We start from the raw sequence: 21,225 nt of genomic DNA on the forward strand, positions 1-21,225 counted from the left end.
GGATCTTATAGGAAATTGCTAAAACTAATCAGCTGTCATTTCTGAATACATGCAATTATTGAGAAAACAAAAATTGTGTTGAAAAGAAGAAAGTCTACAATATTTTTTTAATGGATATAAATAAAATGTTTGTATACTTGTATAGTTTATTTTATTGAAAAAAAGTAATCAAAAAAGTGCTATTAATAATAATTACATATGTAAAGTAATGATGAATATTTTCAAAGTGCGCACCATTTGAATTTGTATAAAATTCTGTTATTTTACGAAAACTCGTAAAAACTTTTTCTAATATATGTCATTTTTAATGTCATTGACGATCCTTTTAATAACTGCTATTAAATCTGATATTGTTGAAAATATTTATCATTAGTTTATGTGATTTTATATGATTATTAATACTTTTTTTATTATAAACTGATATACAAACATTTTATTTATATCCATTAAAAACTGCAGACTATCCTTTTTCTAACACAATTTTTGTTTTTTCAATAACTACATGCATTAAAAAATGACAGCTGATTAGTTTCAGCAATTTCCTATGGGACACTCTACATATATTCAAAAGTCATGGGTCCTTTCCCACTTGAAGATAGCCGCGGTAAAAATAGCTAGATCGCGCGTCTAGTTACTTATGCATCATGACTGTAGAGATTCTTAAAAAAACCCGCAACACTATTTCAAAGTCAGTTGTCAATTTCGAAGTCAGCTTGACAACATTAAGTATTTGTAGAAAGTTTTTATTTTATAGATATAAAAATTAGATTATTTATTTAAAATTGACATAAATTCATAAATTAGATTATTTATTATATAATTTGTTATTATTTATTATTATATATATTATATATTATAATTTATTATTATCTAATTATTATCTATTTATGAATGTATGTCTCTAAATATATCATTTATTAACTAATAATCTCATTTATACTCAACTTATATTTATGAATAAATCATTTAATTTCAAAATTTATATCTATAAATAAATAATCAATACCTTTATATTTATTAATTATATTTTTGAATTTACCGCACAATATTCATTAATTTAAATAATTAAATTTCTTTTCCTTATATTTTCAGATAACATCTCATGGTTTAATCTTCCACAAACATTTAAAGTTGTTAAACTGATGACTTAGAAACAATGAGTTTGTTCTTTATTGCTGCACAATTGAACCAGTGCACACTAGTACAATAAGTTAAAGTAAAACAAGTACATTTTATTTCGCTCTAATTTACTGCACCAGTGTACATTAGTTCACCAATTGCAGCAATAAAAAGCAAACCCAATGTTGCTGATTGCTGGTTTCTTCAAGAATCTACAATCATGATACACAAATAACAAAAGACACCGTGTCTATAGCTATTTTTAACTTTTGGCTATCTTCAGAAGAGAAGGCATTATTAACGCTGTGTTACATAAAACGGGCATCAGAGAGTTGTCTAAATGCTCAAAATTTATAATAAAAATACTAAATTATGAAACTACATATAAGGGTGACTTGTAAGTATTAATAGTTATTTAGTAGTTTAATTAGTAATTATTAATTGCAATAATAATCGCGTGATAAATTTTGTTTGTAACAAAGAAAGTAACTTTGTTACACTTTTCAGTGACGCGAATAACGAATTTAATAATTACTTCTATCATATTTTACTTTTTCGAACCTACTAAATATAAATTTTAATACAAAGAAATTATACATATATTAATCAAGGGTATTGAAATACAGTATTACATTAAAATTGTTCTTTATATATTTATTTTAATATATGCTCATTTAAATCAAATCAATATGTATAAGCATATATGCATCATATAAAAACTATATTTCTTCATTTCTGTTGTATGAAATTTATGGTAAATACACAATCAAACATTATTTAGAATATTTAATATAAAGATATCAAAATAAAAATAATAAGAATATTAATTTCAAAATATCAAAGTAAAACTCATTATCTTACCTAATAATTTTTTCCTGATTGTTTCTGATAAGAATGGATAATTTTCATTTAATTCTTCAATATAATATAAATAAAATTGTACATATAGTTAGATAATTAATATACTAGACATTGTTAAAGTTTAATTTTTATTATAAAGAAATGTCAACGTGTTACAATTATTATACTATATATCATTGAGCAAAATTATCATATCAGTTATTATAAATAATAAATAAAATTTTAATAAATTATTAATATTATATAACATTAATATTATATAACAACTTATTAATATTATGTAATAGCTCATTCCGGCGACAGCCCAGGAACTATAAAGAGATATTAATATATTGACTTACAATTAGATGCTATTTACTATTATTAATTTTATTATTTTTTTTTTATTTTTTTTTTAATTGCTAAGAATAGAAATTTTTAATACATTATACAACAATAACATTTTGCATATATATATTGCATATATATACTCCCATTTTTTTATTTATAAATATTTGTACAGATGTTTGTAACTGAGATTTATAAATCCAACTTTTCACCATACATTTTTGCTTCCAAAATTGTTAATCGATTCTTGTGTATAACGGCCAAGCAATGTTTTTTCTCCAGATTAATGTGTTTTCTTATTTTAAAATTGTACAATTTATCAACTTTTATTTTTATTTCACTTTTCTGTACAAAACCGTTGATACCTTGTAAAAAATTATGAAGAAACGTAATAAATTATATATATGTATATATTATTGATAAATGAATTATATATATATATATATATATATAATTTATTTTATATACTTAAATAAATTATTTTTAAGTTTCTTACATTTTTCTAATTTTACACTATACCTTATATTTGTAATATCCGACTTACCTTTATATTCGTAAATCTGAATGGTATCATTATTTTCTGCAAAAATAAACAATGTTTCGACAAGTCCATTGAAATTTAGAATCAAAAATGATTTCGGCAGACGTGTTTTTATAGTTTGCAAAATCTGTGTTTGCGAGATGTCATTTTGGCACAACTAAATGAAACAATACGATCAAATTAACACATCAATGTCCTCATAAAATAATATTTAATTTCATCAAACTAACAGAAAAATAGACTATTAAGAGCTAGATTAACCAAAAAGCGCAAATTCCTTTTTTTTTTTTTTTTTTTTTTTTTTTTTTTTTTTTTTTTTTTTTTTTTTTTTAGAATTAATTGATTAATTTTATAAATATATGTTAACATTAATAGTCTATTTTTCCGTTAGTTGGATATTTAGTACCGAAGTTTGAAACTTCGTTATTTAATTATATATGATAAATTGTGGCTTTATATATATTATATGCATTACTTTAAAAAAAATAGAGAACACTTATTCTATCCAAAAAATTATGCTATTTTCAAATCGAGAGTCGATGAAAAATGGTCGTAGACTAAATTTTAAAAACGCAATCAACGCATTTTAAAACTTTTTCAACTTTAATGCGGAATCGGTAGTTTTTAAAAATATTTTTATTTTTTCATTTTATATTTTAAAAAAGAACATACTATTTTGTTCCTTAAAATTACGTACTTTTAACACCCTGCAGCTCAATAAAAAAATTTTCTCGAAAAATTCTACTCAAGTTTCATAAACTACAACATTTTGCTTAAAAAGTGCTACTTTTTAAATTTTTCTGCAATTATTTTGACTGACAATATGTTACACGATTTTATAATTATAAATTTGTATTTTTCAAAACAAAATAAAATAAAAAATGTAAAATGGTAATAATTTTGTCAACCATATCTGGCTATAAATACTATTTATTAAACTTTACGACGTTTCGGCCATGGGTTTCGGCCCTTATCAAGTGCTATAAACAATTGATATATAATTAAATTAATAATATTACAGATTAATACAAATTAGGTGCTTAAATATTGATATACCAACCTACTTAATACCGCATTATTGTAATAACATTGCTTGTTTGATCTTAGGTCATGACGTGATGTACTGTCATGATAATGTGTTACGAACTAACTATATTAATATGTCAATACGGAACTATTTATATACTAGATCAGACTAAACGACCTTTATTAATTTTTCGTAGACATTGTTTAGATTGTCAGTATCTTTTTGTAAGTTAATATTATTGTCAAATTTCTTGATGAAAAACATCTCCGCTATTTCTCGTTTTCTAACATATTTTTCATGATGTAAAATTTTCTAAACAATGTCTACGAAAAATTAATAAAGGTCGTTTAGTCTGATCTAGTATATAAATAGTTCCGTATTGACATATTAATATAGTTAGTTCGTAACACATTATCATGACAGTACATCACGTCATGACCTAAGATCAAACAAGCAGTGTTATTACAATAATGCGGTATTAAGTAGGTTGGTATATCAATATTTAAGCACCTAATTTGTATTAATCTGTAATATTATTAATTTAATTATATATCAATTGTTTATAGCACTTGATAAGGGCCAAAACCCATGGCCGAAACGTTGTAAAGTTTAATAAATAGTATTTATAGCCAGATATGGTTGACGAAATTATTACCATTTTTAATTATCGACTGGTGACTTCTTAGTTCTTTATATATATAAAAAAATGTCAAATTAATTGACAGCGTATTAAATTTGACACCTCAAACTTTAAATTGCTTTTTTAATTTTTTGTCTACTATTATTTTTCGCCTATTAACATAATTTTTTAAAAATATAGATTTTGTTTCAAAATCAATAAAGGTCGGTAATAACTTGGGCAAAAAAAATCGTAAAAAAAATTTCAAAAATAGCATTTTGTAGGCAAAATGTTGTAGTTTATGGAACATTAGTAGAATTTTTAGATAAAAATTTTGTTATTGAGCTGCAAAATGTCAAAAATACGTAATTTTAAGGAATAAAACCATATGTTTGTTTTTAGTCCAGAACAAAGAAGTTAAAAAAATTTTATTACCAATAGGGCATTAAAATTAAAATTGCAACCTTTAAAATGCTTCTTTAATTTTTTTGTTTACGATGGTTTTTTGCTGAATATCGATATTATATCTGAAAAAAATGTTTACTTTCCAAATTGTGTAACTCGGTCAAAAGTTTTTAAATAAGTATAAAACGGAAAAATAAAAGAAAGATTGATAAGAAAACTGTAATTATTTAACTTTCTTAGTTTTTTATATACATATATACATAGGAGTAATTTGTTATTATGAATACTTTATTAATTTTAGAAAAGGATTTTTCATTTTGTATGGCTAAGAAATAGGTAAATAAAAATAATATTTATCGATAAAACAGAGTCAGTATCCCTTAAATTTGAAATTTTAAGCTTCAAAATGCTTTTTTAATTTTTAATTTTTTACAATGATTTTTCGCCGAGTTTTAGTGGTTTGAAAATAGCATAATTTTTAAGATGGGAAAATAGTGTTTCTCTTTTTTTTGAATAGTGTATATAATACATATTGTATATATGTATATACATTGTACGTATAAGCGCGCGCACACGCACATAAAAATACAAACACGCACGCACACACACGTAAATGGCTATATAAAATTAATTGTATAATAATACATGAATGGAAATTTTTTTTTCAACTTACGAATATATAATCACGGCTGACTTCTTCGTCGTAGTAAATATATTCTTCTTTTTCATAAATACCTACTTTAAAATTTAACGTGCTGTCATTTCTTAGATATGTATCATTGGAAGATCTTCCTTGTAATCCGTAAATTAAGGATTGATTAACAAAGGCAATTGGATAAATATTTGAAATTAAATTTAATTTTTTGTTTTCATTCTTATATGAGATGAGACTTTGCAATATATCTGACTGAATATTTTCTGAAGCATTTTCAAGATTTTCGGAAGCCATTGATACAAATTGATCTTGATGTAAATCCATAATATAGCTAACATTGTCAAATTCCGACACATGCTACGAAAAAGAAAATAAAATAAAAAATAAAGAATATAGTTCTCTGAATTTAACTTAAGCAAAAATATATTATATTTTCAGAGTTGGTAAGATAATAATTTTTTAAAACTAAGTTAAGTTTAAGTTAGCTGCTCATAAAATTAATTTAGTTAAGTTAAAAGTTGAACAAAAAATTAACTCAGTTAAAGTTATTAAATTAGGATTAAATTAAACTAAAGTTAAATCAAAAGTTAATTTTTAAAAACATTCATATTAAATTAGAATTTTGTTTGTTAATTCTTTTAAAATGTATAATAACAAATAACCAAAAAATTTTGATTTCTATGTAGAAATATATTTTTTGGTAGTTATAACTGATAGCAAAAATAAACATAAAAATTAATAATATTTTAATTTAAAAATAATACGTTTATAACTTATAAAAATATAATAATGGTATTCAGAAAAAAATTTTAATTAGGAAAAAAGTTAATAAGTTTAGAATCAAAAATAACTAACTGAAGTTAAAAATTAATACTTTTTAAATTACTTCTAACTTTTTAATTCTTTTTAACTTTTAACTATATTTAACTAGTTATTACCCAACCCTGTATATTGTATAAGTACATTTTACTTTATTACTCACCATTAATCTGTTATTTTCTAATTTCCATATATTATTCAAGCTTCTACCGCAGGTGCGTTTTGCGACGGTAAAGAAATACATAGGATGATTTGGATTTAAAAAAATCCATTTATCAATTAATCCAAAATCGGACACTTCGTCGACCACTTGAAAATCATTTTGAATATACATTATAAGTTTCATACGGCAAGTATCATAATTTACCAATATATAATCGAACATATCTAATTCAATAGTACGGATATCATGAATATCTCCTTCAAATTCCTGAATTTTCAAGTAGTCAAATGTATTGAACTTGTATATCTGATTCATAGCATTGTATTTAAGCGTGTCTAAATGGAATGCATATATATTATTCAGATCCATCTGCACAAAATAAAGTTATGTTAAAAGTGTAAGCAAAACAATTTTAAAAATAAATTTTGGTAAAAAAAAACACTGGATTTAATTGTAATAACCTTAATAAGAAAAAATAAAAATAAATTAGTGATTACAAAAAATATTTTTTTAATTATTTGTTAACTATTACTTAATATCATATTTACTATATCGAAAATGATATTTTGCTGAATGTTTTTAGAAAATAAATTATCTTACATATGTTTCATTGATGATGCGATCTATTTCAGGATTTTCCTTTGATAAATCAAATGATGTTTCGCTGACATTAACTCCACTCAAAAACTCACTTCCGCCAATATTTTCTTCAAAATGGACATTTCCATATATTTTCCACTTTCCAGATATAATCTGTTTATTCCAGATAATTTGTTTAGTTACTATTTCGATTGCAACGCCTTGCCAATTGATTGGATTTATTCCATTTAAAAGACCCCCAATTTTGAGACTTTTATCAAGAACAACAGGAGTTTTGAATATAAAATTTCCTTAAAAAAATTAAACATATGTATTATTTACAATAATGGTCATCGTAATAAAAACATTCTCATAATTAGTCCATCTGCTGCTCAAATAAATGAAGAAAAATAGAAATCATCTATATACAACGCTATAAAAGAGTTGTTTTGTCCTTTATATCTTAAAATAATAAAACATGTACGAATATTTCTTAGATTTTTGTGTTTAACAATATTTCAAAAAGAATTAATTGATATCAAACAGTTTTTATATTCCTTGTTAATTTCTTCATTTTAAAGACTATCTCTAAATTTTTATAACATTATTTATATATAACATTTCAGTTTTTTTACCTGCTAAAGTGTCATTGGCAATTAAAGAAACAATTTGTTTCGTATTGAACCTATTAACGAGATGTGCATTAAAATCATGATACGCATAAACATTTCCTTGAATATGTATATATCCCGAAATATTTTGATTACTATATATCTGTAAAAAAATTTATTATTTTATTATTTTCAAACTATTACATAGCAGTGCAATTTTAAAAATTATGTATTTAAAAAAATTAAGGCATTGCAATCGTAAAATACGATTTTTTTTAAATGTAAAAGAATACTAATAAAATATGAATAAAAATGTGCATATATTAATTTATTCACAAACATTTTCATATTTTAAGCAAAAAACAAAAAATAAAAAATAAAAATAATTTTCATACTTTAATCTCTAAAATCTAAAATATCTGAAACGATAAAATTGTTATTATTATATTTTGACGCATGTACCAAAAATGTGTTTGTAAAAATATCTTCTAGATGGTAGGTATTAATATGTCCTGTTATTTGTATGTTTTTAACGGTGGCATTATTGCAATTAAGTTTATGCGATATGATTAACTGTTTCGTATGCAATGGAATCAGCATATTAATTTTTAAGTCATTGACCTGTACAACTTTTATGCTTGCTTGGAAAGTCACATTATCAAGTATGATCCGTTCTGAAATATAAATCATTCTTTAGTATGCCAAAAATTGTCCAATATAATAATTATCTTGATATAATAATAATAATAATAATAATAATAATAATAATAATAATAATAATAATAATAATAATAATAATATATATATAACTTTTTTCTATTATATGTGAAGCTGATTACCTGAAAAATAATTAAGTTCATTGAGAGTGATAACATTCTCTTGCAAATCTTTCATATCGACATCCATGATAGTATTTGATTGTAATTCTGTTTTTACTACAAGAGTTTTTTGTATATACACATCTTCTTTAAACATAACTTTAACATCAATCGAGAAAGGTTTATCAATATAAATAGCATTTTTGTGAAATCTGTTTAAATCTAAATTATTTAAATTGCCATAGATAGTAAATGCACTATTAAACGTAATTGGACTTTTAAAAATTTTCGATCCAGATATTATAATATTTTCATCGTTTTTACGAATTAATGTCTCCAACAAACTGTCAAACATTAATCTTTGAATTAGTCCACTTATATTCAGCCTTGTTATTGAAGTAATTTCATTGAAATAAAAATTGCCGTGAAGAGCATAAGTATTATTTTCAAGTGATTTAAATCTATTTATAAAATCACATAAGAATACATTTCCAATCTTGCCAGTTGTATCAAAATTCCTTAAAACTGTGACCCAGCCTAAAAAAAGATTTATTAATATTCTGTTTAAAAAGTACAGAAAAAATTAGAGGAAAAGGAGGAAAAAATATTTACAATTGTGATGATGATGATGAAAATAATTAACGTTAAAAAATTAATGCAATTGTAAGTATAAAACAGTATAAATAGAATTTAATATTGTAATGACATATTTAACTCTACTAAATATAAATAAAAGAGTAATAAAAAATAAAAAAAATAAAAAAGAGAGAGAAAGAGAGAGTATATAAAATATATCTAATAAATATGTCCCCTTTTAATCGATTACCTCCAAAAATATTTTTATTTTTGATTGTACAACAAAATGCTTTAAATAAAAGTTGTTTGATTTAAATAAAGAGATAAGATATTTTAATACTTTTATGTATATAATAATGAGAGAAACAAATAGATGTTAAGAAAACATAGTTATTTTCAAGAAAAAAAATGTAAATTGCAACCAGTTACATACTTTTTCTTACAAATAATAATGTATTTTATACTAATTGATTTTTTCATTATTTTATGTACAAAAGATATTAGGATCAGATTGTCGAAAAATGAATATTTTACGAGATATTTCATAGTCTATGTAAATTGTGTCAAATTTAAATAGGTATAACATATCTCGTAAAATTCTTTTTCCATCTTACCCTTATAACTTCTTATAGTAAATATTGTAAGAAATCAATTTATATAAAAAAAATTAGGGTAATTCCATTTAAAAATATATAAATGACCTTGAAAAGTGCCCTTTAGAAAAAATCACTAGCACAATAATCTTCTGTCCCCCTTTAAATCAATCACAATTTTTTTTTAAAAAATTTGGTACACAATTAAAAATAAAAATATTTTTAGGATGCTCAATTAAAATGGGAAACATTTCTAAAAGTTTTTAAAATTACATTTGAAAGTAAAATTGTATAGGAAATATTAAAACACATGAAAACTTCTGTCCATGCAACATACCATTTATAACAACTGGTCCTTTCAGTATCTGTTTTTTACTGGAATCCAAGATATTTTCTATAGGATGTCCATTTATAACTCGCGCCTTCAAAAATTCGCATGTAACATTCTCTAATGTTTTGTGGCCTACAAATGTTATGTTTCTGTCGACTTTTTGTACCGCGTCAGCAACAAATTCAGTTAGATTTAAACCATTCACGAAGCCAACCACCGTTAGATCTTTAATCGATGTGTTTTCTTTGAAAATTACAGTTCCCATGCAGTCTTTCTTGTAAACGTTAACGATATCATTATCATTAATCAAAGATGCTGTTATCATTCCTGTCACTCGAAGTGACCTTATTGGCGCATTTCCGTTGAAAATATCATTGTAAAGTGATTTTGCATGCTCTAATAATCGTTGTAATTCATTCAAGGGCATTCCATTAATTATTTCTGCGTTCAAGACATCGATTTCCAAATTGTCAACTATTAAAGCGCCTGTCAAATTTTGCTGCGTAGAAATTGTTAAGATGCGTCCAGTCAAATTAGCGTAATCGATATAATTGATCGTGTTCGGCGAGATTTCATCGGCTATTAATGTTGAGAGTATCAAATTTTCAAAGTACATTTTTTCGAAAGTTTGATTTAATTTGTCGAAAAAAGCAGTCTGAGTAATATTTTGCTTCAGAGTATCAAAAGACAAATCGTCAACGATACATGATCTAATAAACAATAATACTTTGTTTAGGCAAGTAGCAGAAGCAACATTTTGTTCACGAGTTATGTAATTTTCCAACTTCTTTATCATGCCAAAAGTTACGTTGCCAAACGTGACATTTGCCGATATTTTTCTCAAATCTGTGTAAAGTAATATTATAAAAATAAAATTTTAAAGTAATGCAATTAAGTAACAACAAGTATTTTTATAATTATTTTTTCTTTAAAAGAGAAAAAACAGATTTATGTATTACAAAAAGTAATATTATAATATTTTTATTATTTTACTATTGTAAAAATAAAGTAAACAATAAAACATTTTTTCTATAATTCATTATGTATAATAAATTTATATGTATATACAGGGTGTAATTAAACAAAGATATACGAACCACATCATTTGGTGCAGGACAACAAACTAAATCGAAAAGTCCTAAGCTATTTTTTAATCTGACAATGAGCTTTATTTTTGACGCTACAAATTGTTAAAGTTTGCCAATTAGCGCGTGGCTACAACGAAAAACAGCGTAGGAGTATAATACGGGGTCTATAATAGCAGTCATAGAGTCGTAAGTCGTAGAAATTGACCAATCACAGTTGAAGTTCAGAAAAATAATCGACTGTGATTGGTCAATTTCTACGACTTAAGACTCTACGACTGCTATTGTAGACCCCGCATTAAAGTCTACTAAGGCGGCGCCTACGCTGTTTTCCGTTGTGCTAATTGGCACAATTTATAGCGTCAAAAATAAAGGGCAAATTAAAAAATGGCTCAAGACTTTTCAATTTAGTTTGTTGTCCTGCACCAGATACCTTTGTTTAGTTATACCCTGCATATATATTCTTTATTTTTTAATTATACATTAAACTATTACAAATAATTATAAATAATGTTTATAAATTAATACTTACAGGGAAACTGTTGATCTGTATTTAACGTTACAAACTCTGAGAAAAAGTGATTATTAATTTGTCCAGATGTGATTGTGACGTTGGAATTTATACAAATACGATTCGAGAATTTTTTATTCCCAGTAATTAATGCATTTTCCTCTGTTTTCAGCAAAAGATCATCAAAATCCGACCATGTTCTATCATCAATTGAATCTTGAAGTACAATGTTTCCCATAACAGTCAGATTTTCAAAAATAATATCTGACGAGAGCCTAGCAGTTTCATTGAGCAAACCCTCTATGTTGCTTATGTTAATACCCGTTATATCGCCGTCAAGCTAAAATCATTATGACATAATAATTAGAACAAAAAATTTAAAATAAAAAAAATTGTAAATTAAGAAATTAAAAATTTTTTAAATTTTTAATATAAAACTGATAAGTTTGCGCTTTGTTTTTATATGTACTTTAATCGTGGAAAAGCATTTAGTATTCTATTCTACCAATAAAAAGAAAAGGGTGCACAAAAATGATGTTTTATCGATAAAACAGAACGGCGTTTAGGATCACTTTAACTGCAAAATATATTTATTGAATTATCATACCTGGAAAATTCCAATCTCGAGATTTTCAAAAGTAATTTCATGATCAATAATCTCCTGTCTGCTAACAATAATGAAATCATCAATATTTATTTTATTTATTGAATCAATACCCAGCAAATGTGTTGTAGACAGATTGGCAAAGTATTTTTCACCCGTAACGTTGATGGAATTTTTATCATTAATTAAAACGTAATCTTCTGGATATCGTAAATGGTTCAGATTTTTGACATTGGCTTCGTCAACGATAAGCTGCTAAGAGAAAAAATTTGTTATTAAAGTAAAAGTTATAAAAGAGTTTTATTCTAATATATACAGGTTATCTTAATCGATGATTCCTTAAAATTTTTTTATTTTGATTTTACAATAAAATGCTTCAAAAATTGTTTGATTTTTAAAAAGGTATAGAAGTTAACGTTATTAATTTTTTTCTAAAGGTTCTAAAGATCACATTTTTAAGGTCATTTGAACATTATTTGTTTTTTTTTAAATAGAACTATTATAATTTTTTAAAATAAATTAATTCCTCGTAATTTTCGACATAAAAAGTTATGAAGACGAGATGGCTAAAAAATGAATAGTTTGTGAAATATTTTATACTTTTTGACATAATTTTACATAAACTATGAAATATTTAAAAATATTTATTTTCCAATGATCTTATCTCAAAACTTTTATGCACAAAATAATGAAGGAAATCGATTGGTGTAAAGAAAATATATAGTTTGTTTCTAAAAAAATATGTAAATAGCAACTAGCAGCTATATACTTCTTTATAAACAAATGTTTTTTATACCAGTTAATTTCTTTTATTATTTTATACATAAAAACATTGAGATAATAAAAATGAATAGTTTACGAAATATTTTATAGTTTCATGTAAAATTATGTCAAAAAGTATAAAATATCTTACAAATTATTCATTTTTTGGTCATTTCACCCTTATAATATTAAATATTTTTATGCAAAATATTATGAGGAATCAATTTATAAAAAAATATGATGGTTCCATTAAAAAATGGCCTTCAAATGACCTTAAAAAGCGCTCTTTAGAGAAAAAAGAAGTAGCATCTTTTAATCCCTTTTAAATCAAATAACATTTATTTGAAACATTTTGTTGTGCAATTAAAAATAAAAGTGTTTAGGAGTGATCGATTAAAATAGAATTAAAAGGACACTTTGTATAAAATGTTTAATAAATAATAAATATCAGTGGTAAATTATTAATAATTTTTTACAAAAAAAAATAAATGATGTAGAATAAATCTATTTTCATTAATTATATTAAATACAAAAACATGTTATTTTTAGAAAGCCATTTTTCTCAAAAATTACGTAAATTGTAAAAATAAAATTATAGCAAACAATTATAGGAGATTCAACCTCGATGGCCTTAATTAAAATATGTTATCAATATAATGAACTGAAAATCATCATATTGAATATATCAAGATCACATCAAGATTGAATTCCTTTTCTTACAATTTTATTTACTTTATATATTTATTTTAATTAATTTATTTTAATTACGATTCTCTATATAATTATACATTGCCTTACCCCTTCCACGATAGTCTCTCCTGGAATAGTTATTGGTTCATCTTTCCATATTACACTTTGCATTAGATTCTCCCATGTAACATTATTTATCTCGGAAAAGTTTAAGTGTCCATTAATTTGTAATCGTTTTAACTTCGAAAAATCAGTGTTGTTATAATTTTTTATTGAAGTATCAAGAACAATTTCTTGCAACGGGACCCCATTCAGTGAGAAAACTGTTAAATTATCAGTATTGATGGAAAGAAAAGATTTCTGGCCGTTAACGATATTAGAAACATAATTTACAATATTGTTTCCTGCGATCGAAGTTGATGCGTTATTTACAAAAGCAGCAGTTATATTTTTTGCGTACAACGTTCCAGTCACCAGAAAATTCCCAGTTAATTCAATATCTGACGATAAGTTGATTCTCGAATCAGTTACATTTTGCAAATCCAATAAGATTTGATTAAGCCTCGTGTCAAATTTATCCAGTTTCTTTAAAATCGATGTCACGTTTATCAATATGTCTTCCATTTCCAAGTCAATCGACCCGACTTTGACAGCGCCGTAATTTACATTTCTTTCTATTGTCGCATTCGATGCATCTACTTTCGAAAAATTCCATAGTCCTGATACAGCATTTTTAAAGTAACTTTGATCCAAGCGTGCTTTAGTCTCGTCAAAGACTACTTCCTGTTTTCGAAAAACCTCCTGGAAGTATTTTATGTGCAAAAATGTAAAATTTCTCAATAAAAATTGTTTTAAATAAATATAAATAAAGATAGAATAATAAGCATGTAAGTCTAAATATTTTTATATATTTGCATTTTAAGTTATTCAATTATATGAAACATTTATATGAAACATTTATTTGTGTCTATAATTATGGAGAAAATATATAATTTTACAAAGTATCCCACTTTAAAAGATCCACACAAATATTTCTTAAACAATGCATTTTAGAAAAAATGTTTTAGACAAAAGTTGTAGGATTTTTGAAAGGAAAAAAGACTTTCTCCCCTAAAAAGTGATTTTCAAGATCATTTAAAGGTCATGTATATTTTTTTTAAAATAGAACCATCTTAATATTTTTAAATATATATATTTTATAAATTAAACTTCGGCTCGTATACAATTAAAATATGTGATATAATAAAAGGCCAACTTAACGAGCTTATATGCTATTGATTGAACAATTTATTTATTAATTTACTTCATACTATACAAAAGTTCAGATAAACGTTTCGACTGTACGACAGTCTTTCTCAATATCCTAATAATATGTTAAAAAATTAATTTAGTCATTTCGACATCATAAATAAATACAACAATTATAAGATTATATGACGAACGCAGTACAAATTCATGTATGTTGGCATGAGTTAGAGCGTCAGATGCTGTTATATTATGTAACCATTTTTTGTCAACGAACATAACACTTTTTTAAAAAATTATTTCTTTTTACTTAACATAGTCACAATGTGTACTTTTTTAAAAAACAGGACAGATATCGATTTGTTTTTTAAAAAAGTACACATTGTGACTATGTTAAGTAAAAAGAAATAATTTTTTAAAAAAGTGTTATGTTCGTTGACAAAAAATGGTTACATAATATAACAGCATCTGACGCTCTAACTCATGCCAACATACATGAATTTGTACTGCGTTCGTCATATAATCTTATAATTGTTGTATTTATTTATGATGTCGAAATGACTAAATTAATTTTTTAACATATTATTAGGATATTGAGAAAGACTGTCGTACAGTCGAAACGTTTATCTGAACTTTTGTATAGTATGAAGTAAATTAATAAATAAATTTTTCAATCAATAGCATATAAGCTCGTTAAGTTGGCCTTTTATTATATCACATATTTTAATATTTTTATATAAATCAATTCCTCGCAATATTCACTATAAAAAATTATAAGAACATGATGGCCAAAAAGTGAATAGTTTATGAAATATTTTATACGTTAATTCAACATAATATTACATAAATTACTTCGAAATATTTAGAAAATATTCATTTTTCGACGATCTTACCTTAATATTTTTATGCATAAAATAATTAAAGGAATAAATTAGTGTAAAAAAGAATACACAGTATGTGATTTGTAACTAATTATTATTTGCTTTTTTTTATAAACAACTGTGTATTTTTTTACACACCAATTGATTTCTTTCATTATTTTATGCATAAAAGCATTGAAGTAAGATCATCAAAAACTAAATATTTTACGAGATATTTTTTTTATAGTTTATGTAAAATTATGTTAAATTTAAGTATCAAATACCTCGTAAATTATTCGTATTTTTATCATTTTACTCTTACTAAGAGAATTGCGAAAAATATGTATATGAAGAAGTATAAGAATATGTATATGTATAAGAATATGTATAAATAATATGTAAAAAAATGTGATGGTTCTATTGAAAAATCATAAATGACTTTTAAATAAGCTCAAAAATACCTTTTAGGAAAAAGTTAGTAGTAATTTCTTTCCCCCTCTATAAAATCCTACAACTTTTATCTGAAACATTTTTCTCAAAAATGCATTGTTCAAGAGATAGTATTTGTTGGGATCTTTTAAAATGGGACACCCTGTACATAAATATATAATACATTAATTAATTATATAAATTACTTATATAGTTTAATTATGTAAATAATAATTAATTATATAAATATTAATTATATAAATATTATATAATGCATAATTATATATAAAAAATATTACACATAAATGAAACAAAACCTATAAGTACCTCCAACAAAATTCGCGTCTTTAATATGCTTTCCGTCTCATTGTGAATAGGATGCGCTAATTCGCTCAAGGTCACATCAATACATACAAGCACATTTGCATGCACGAATCCAACTTTTGGAATAGGAATGATTTTTGACAGATCAAAATTATTTATAATTTGATTAGGTAAAGCTACCGTCTTGAACTTTAATCCTTGCCAAGCTAGAGCAATTACTGACAAATTTTTAAATTGAACCAATAATAATGATTCATCCCGGTATGTGTTCAGTGATATAGTGGTGATCCAAGAAATGTCAGTAGTATCTGTAAAATATATACTTATCTATTTTTGTAAAATTATATTTTACTTAAAAACTAAATAAATAAGCATATTATATATTAGAAGACTCACCCCCTCCTATAATTCTCAATAACTTGACCTTGACAATATATGTGAAGGTCATGACTCTAAGTAATATATAAGTTCTATTCATCGTTCATTCTTCATTAACTAGTTATTAACAATTAAATTAAATCTAATTTTTATTTAAAAAGATGAATTAGTTTGGATTAAACTAAAATGTTACTCATAACTTTGACATATGTTGTCAAGGTCAAGATTATTGTAGATGAGTCTCCTCATATGTATACACAATTGAAAAATTCCTGTTAAATTTAATATATATCACATGTCCAAAACGGTTCACATAAATTTTTGTGTTAATTTATCATAATATAGATATGTATGTTAAATGGGGAGTCATAAATACTATATTATAATATTTTAACACAAAATAAATACAAAACTTCAAGTAATTTAAAATAAATTTTGTGTAACCGGCGCGCGAAAAGTCGCCCTTTACGCACATGATAGAATTTTAGAAAGGGCTCCTTTCCACGCACCGGTCACACAAAATATTGTAGCCAACATGTGCGGGTCGTAAATCAGCCGATCGTGCAGATTGTCACACTTGGCTTCGCCTCGTGCGCCAAACTTCCGCACTCTCGGCCGATTTACGATCCTCCGCACTTGTTAGCTAATATACTATTGTGTAAAATTAACACAATTTTAATGTAAAAATTAATTTAAAATATGTTAATTTTACATTTTATCATCCCCTTTTACATTATAAAATAAAAAATCAACATTTTATTTTGTAAATTTTAACAGATAAAATCTTGTCACTAATCAAGCATATTTATTGTGTAAAATTAAAAGTAGATATATAGTGTGTTATTTTACATCTTTTTCAGTTGTTAATAATTTAATACTTAAGTTTAATTAATATAACAGCAATGTGTTAAATTAACATATAAATATGTTAAATATTTAACAACAAAAAGAGACAAATTTTTCTACTGTGTGTGTGTAGTTACGGAAAATTATTGTCGTAAAATTACCATTGAAATGCAGATCCGTCTCGACATTATTTTGAAACTCGTTCTCGGAAAAGCGAAGTAAACGCGTTTCCTTTCCACCAATTGCTAGATATTCAATATAGCCACTCTCGAAACAGACGAAATTTCTTAACTCGTTGGACTCGATAATTTCAAATTTTTCAAACTGACAAGATTTACGTTCATTTTTCGATTTATATAAAATAATATTATTAATTCCTTGAAAAGCCAACACGGAACTTCCATAAATCGAACATATTTGAACATCAAATACTTTTGGAACAAATAATCGCCGACAAAACCTACAGTGCAGTTTAAAGTTTACTATAAAATATGCGTTGTATTTATACAATATTATTTTGTACTTTGATAAATATTATTTCAGTTTGTGTATATAAAAACAATTGTATATATAAACTAAAAATATATAATTAAAAATTTTTTTAATTTAAAAAAAAAGAAAGAATACTTGTCTCTCTAAACAAAAAAACGTTAACGTTTATAGGCATAAAAATATTATTTAGATTTCTTCTATAATTTTTTTATGTCGACATATATGTTTTGCAAAAAAAATCTATCATATAATTCCATCAAGTTGTGAATTATGCGTATTATATAATATAATATTATAAAAGTAAAAAAAAAACAGAAAAATATATATTTATAAACAATTAAATTAAAAATTAAACAGTTAAATTAAAAATTAAACAATTAAATTAAAAATTAAAAATATGTATAAACAATTACGTAATTACCATATATCAATGCGATGCTTATTATAATCAACATTGAAACCATAAATATCGATCAACGATTGTTCTTCAGGATGTACATCATTGTCAAGTAGCAATAATTCATGTTGCTCTTCTTCTCGTACAAATTCCATGTCTTGAATTTGTTTTTGTACAGGCCACGTCAAATACAACGTGTACGTATTTCCAAAGATTCTGTACCAGTACAAGAAATAGCTATGTTGGATTTCAACCAGTAAGACTACCATTAAATTAACGTGATTTTCATAGAATGTTTTTTCGGTATTTAAATTAAGAACTTTAAATTGTAATATTTTTCCTTCAGTCGTTATACTTAGAGTATGTTCAACTGACAAATCATCAAGATTAATCTTATAGAAAAATAATGTTGAATTCTCTGCACAAATAAAGTAAGAAGTTTCTATTTGAAAAAATTTCCAATCAATGTTATCGGGCAGATTAAATCCATACAATGAAATATTTGTCACAATAACTTCTGAAAATAAAAACATTTTTTTGAATTGTTATATATATATATATGAAGCGTACGAAAAATCATTTATTTGTACAACAAAACAATAAACATAAAATTACATATAAAAAATATAACTGTTCTATATAAAAAATATTAAAATATATAAGAAATGGTGATGAAATGAAATAAAAACAATTTCACGTATAAATGTAGATTAGAATTAGAATGAAAAATTGAAAATATATATTAATTATTAGAAGATTTCGTTTTTGAATAAATAAATTCTAAAAATCCGTTAAGTACCTAAAAACAAGTTTACACTAAAAATATATACCCTGAGAAAAAAATTGTACATAAAATATCTTATGTTCATATATATATTTTTTTTTTATTTAATCCCTATCTGTATATTCCGTCTGTACAGAAAAATAAAATATAAGAATAATTTTTGCATTATTTAAAATAATAAGATTTGAAAAAATAAGAAAAAATTATTCATATATATACATTTATATATAGACAATTTTTCTCGTTTATTCAAATTTCCTTTAAAAAAAAACAAAAATAATTATTTTTATTTTATTTTTTTTTTATACATGAACAGTAATTATACAAAAGAAACATATACAGATATATTCTATATATAATTATATACATTTATATTTTATTATACACATGCAATTTTTTCCCGGATGATCAGAATCATTTTCATTATTAGATTATAATTATCATTGTTAGGTAAATTAATCATGCTGATGTGGATCGAATATGAATATAAAATTAATTTAATTTTCACGTACATTTTATATAGAAATATTGTATTATACGTATATAAAAATATTGTATTATATTTATATTTTTAATTTTTGTAAAAATTATCTCTATTTCTTGTTTTAGTATAAATACATATAATAAATAGAGGTGATTCTTGCAAATATATATGCATATATTTATAATTGTTAACATTAATATAATAATATATTTGTATATTTTATAATAATTACCTTCTCGATTTCCAGCCCCAGTGCCAAATTCATATTCCTGCCAAATTAATGATGAATCTTCGTGATTCCGTGGTCGTCGAAATGATCTGGTATTGACGAGTATTTCATCCAATGTCTTGGACATTTCTTCGATATCCTGACACTTTACGTTAGTCACGAAAATCCACAGAAAGAGGAAACACACAAGATCTTTACTCGGTAACATTCTGAATATGTACTGAGACTCTCGACCGTGAAATTCTCACACGCTTGATATCTCGTAAATATCTTCGTATGACCCATAATATTTTGATTATTTATTGAGTCGATGCTTACATCTAAAATCAAACACTCTTCGAATTTATCTTGCTAAACGTTCCAAAATTAAATTAAACAAGATATTATTTACCAGTATATTTTCTACTATAAGTTCATTAATAATTATATACATTCCTTTTAAATCATAATTTATTATTAACACGGTTTTATTAGTAACAGTTCTTCAATAGATCCCATATTTATCTACAAATATTTTATTAATCATATCAATATAACAAATTTTTGTGAAACTTGGAAGTCGTAACAAATACTTAATTTTATACAATTATATAAAATATGATTTTCAATAAAACTTCTCTAACATATATCATTGCTTAAATTTGCTTTTTATACAAAAAATAATGATATCAGTAAATTATATCATTTAGAAATATAGTTAGGCACAATATAAAATTCAATTTTTTTAGTATTTTATATTTTAATATTAAAATTGATATAGCCAATTGAATACAATATAAATATATCTTTTATTTAAAAACTATTATTATATATTTTAATATAATTGTAATATACAAATATGTAATCTATATACATATATATATAAAATATGTAAGATACATATCTTAAATGTATATATATATATATATATATATATATATATATATATATATATATATATTTAAGATAATTTTAAGATATTTTTTATATCTTAAAGTGTAATATTAATTCAACTCATGACGATTTGACCTGTGTTTTAAGTGTTTCATTAGATTTCTCATATATTGGACAAAGAAACATTT

At 24.0% G+C, this 21,225-nt stretch overlaps 1 protein-coding gene across 3 annotated transcripts; it reads right to left on the reverse strand.

Annotated features, from left to right (window-relative positions):
- Positions 1-2,445: 2,445 nt before the first annotated feature.
- fs(1)N (female sterile (1) Nasrat) lies at positions 2,446-20,398 on the reverse strand. Of its 3 annotated transcripts, none has more exons than XM_029312490.2 (16): positions 20,168-20,398; positions 18,692-19,181; positions 17,940-18,238; positions 16,558-16,862; positions 13,805-14,497; positions 12,248-12,499; positions 11,662-11,980; positions 10,051-10,890; positions 8,566-9,081; positions 8,189-8,400; positions 7,751-7,889; positions 7,137-7,426; positions 6,537-6,905; positions 5,573-5,911; positions 2,852-3,005; positions 2,446-2,672 (listed from the first exon to the last, which is right to left on the reverse strand). In XM_029312490.2, exons 1-16 carry the CDS (start codon positions 20,370-20,372, stop codon positions 2,500-2,502), a joined length of 5,595 nt encoding a protein of 1,864 aa, XP_029168323.2. In that variant the 5' UTR covers positions 20,373-20,398; the 3' UTR covers positions 2,446-2,499. The 3 variants fall into 3 exon arrangements, with proteins under 3 accessions (XP_029168323.2, XP_029168322.2, XP_029168321.2); XM_029312489.2 differs by having other exon boundaries at positions 12,248-12,496; positions 18,692-19,184; XM_029312488.2 differs by having other exon boundaries at positions 18,692-19,184.
- Positions 20,399-21,225: the final 827 nt, after the last annotated feature.

Source organism: Nylanderia fulva, unplaced genomic scaffold, assembly GCF_048542155.1.
Source record: "Nylanderia fulva isolate GAGA-0341 unplaced genomic scaffold, ASM4854215v1 Scaffold86, whole genome shotgun sequence".
NCBI lineage: Eukaryota > Metazoa > Arthropoda > Insecta > Hymenoptera > Formicidae > Nylanderia > Nylanderia fulva.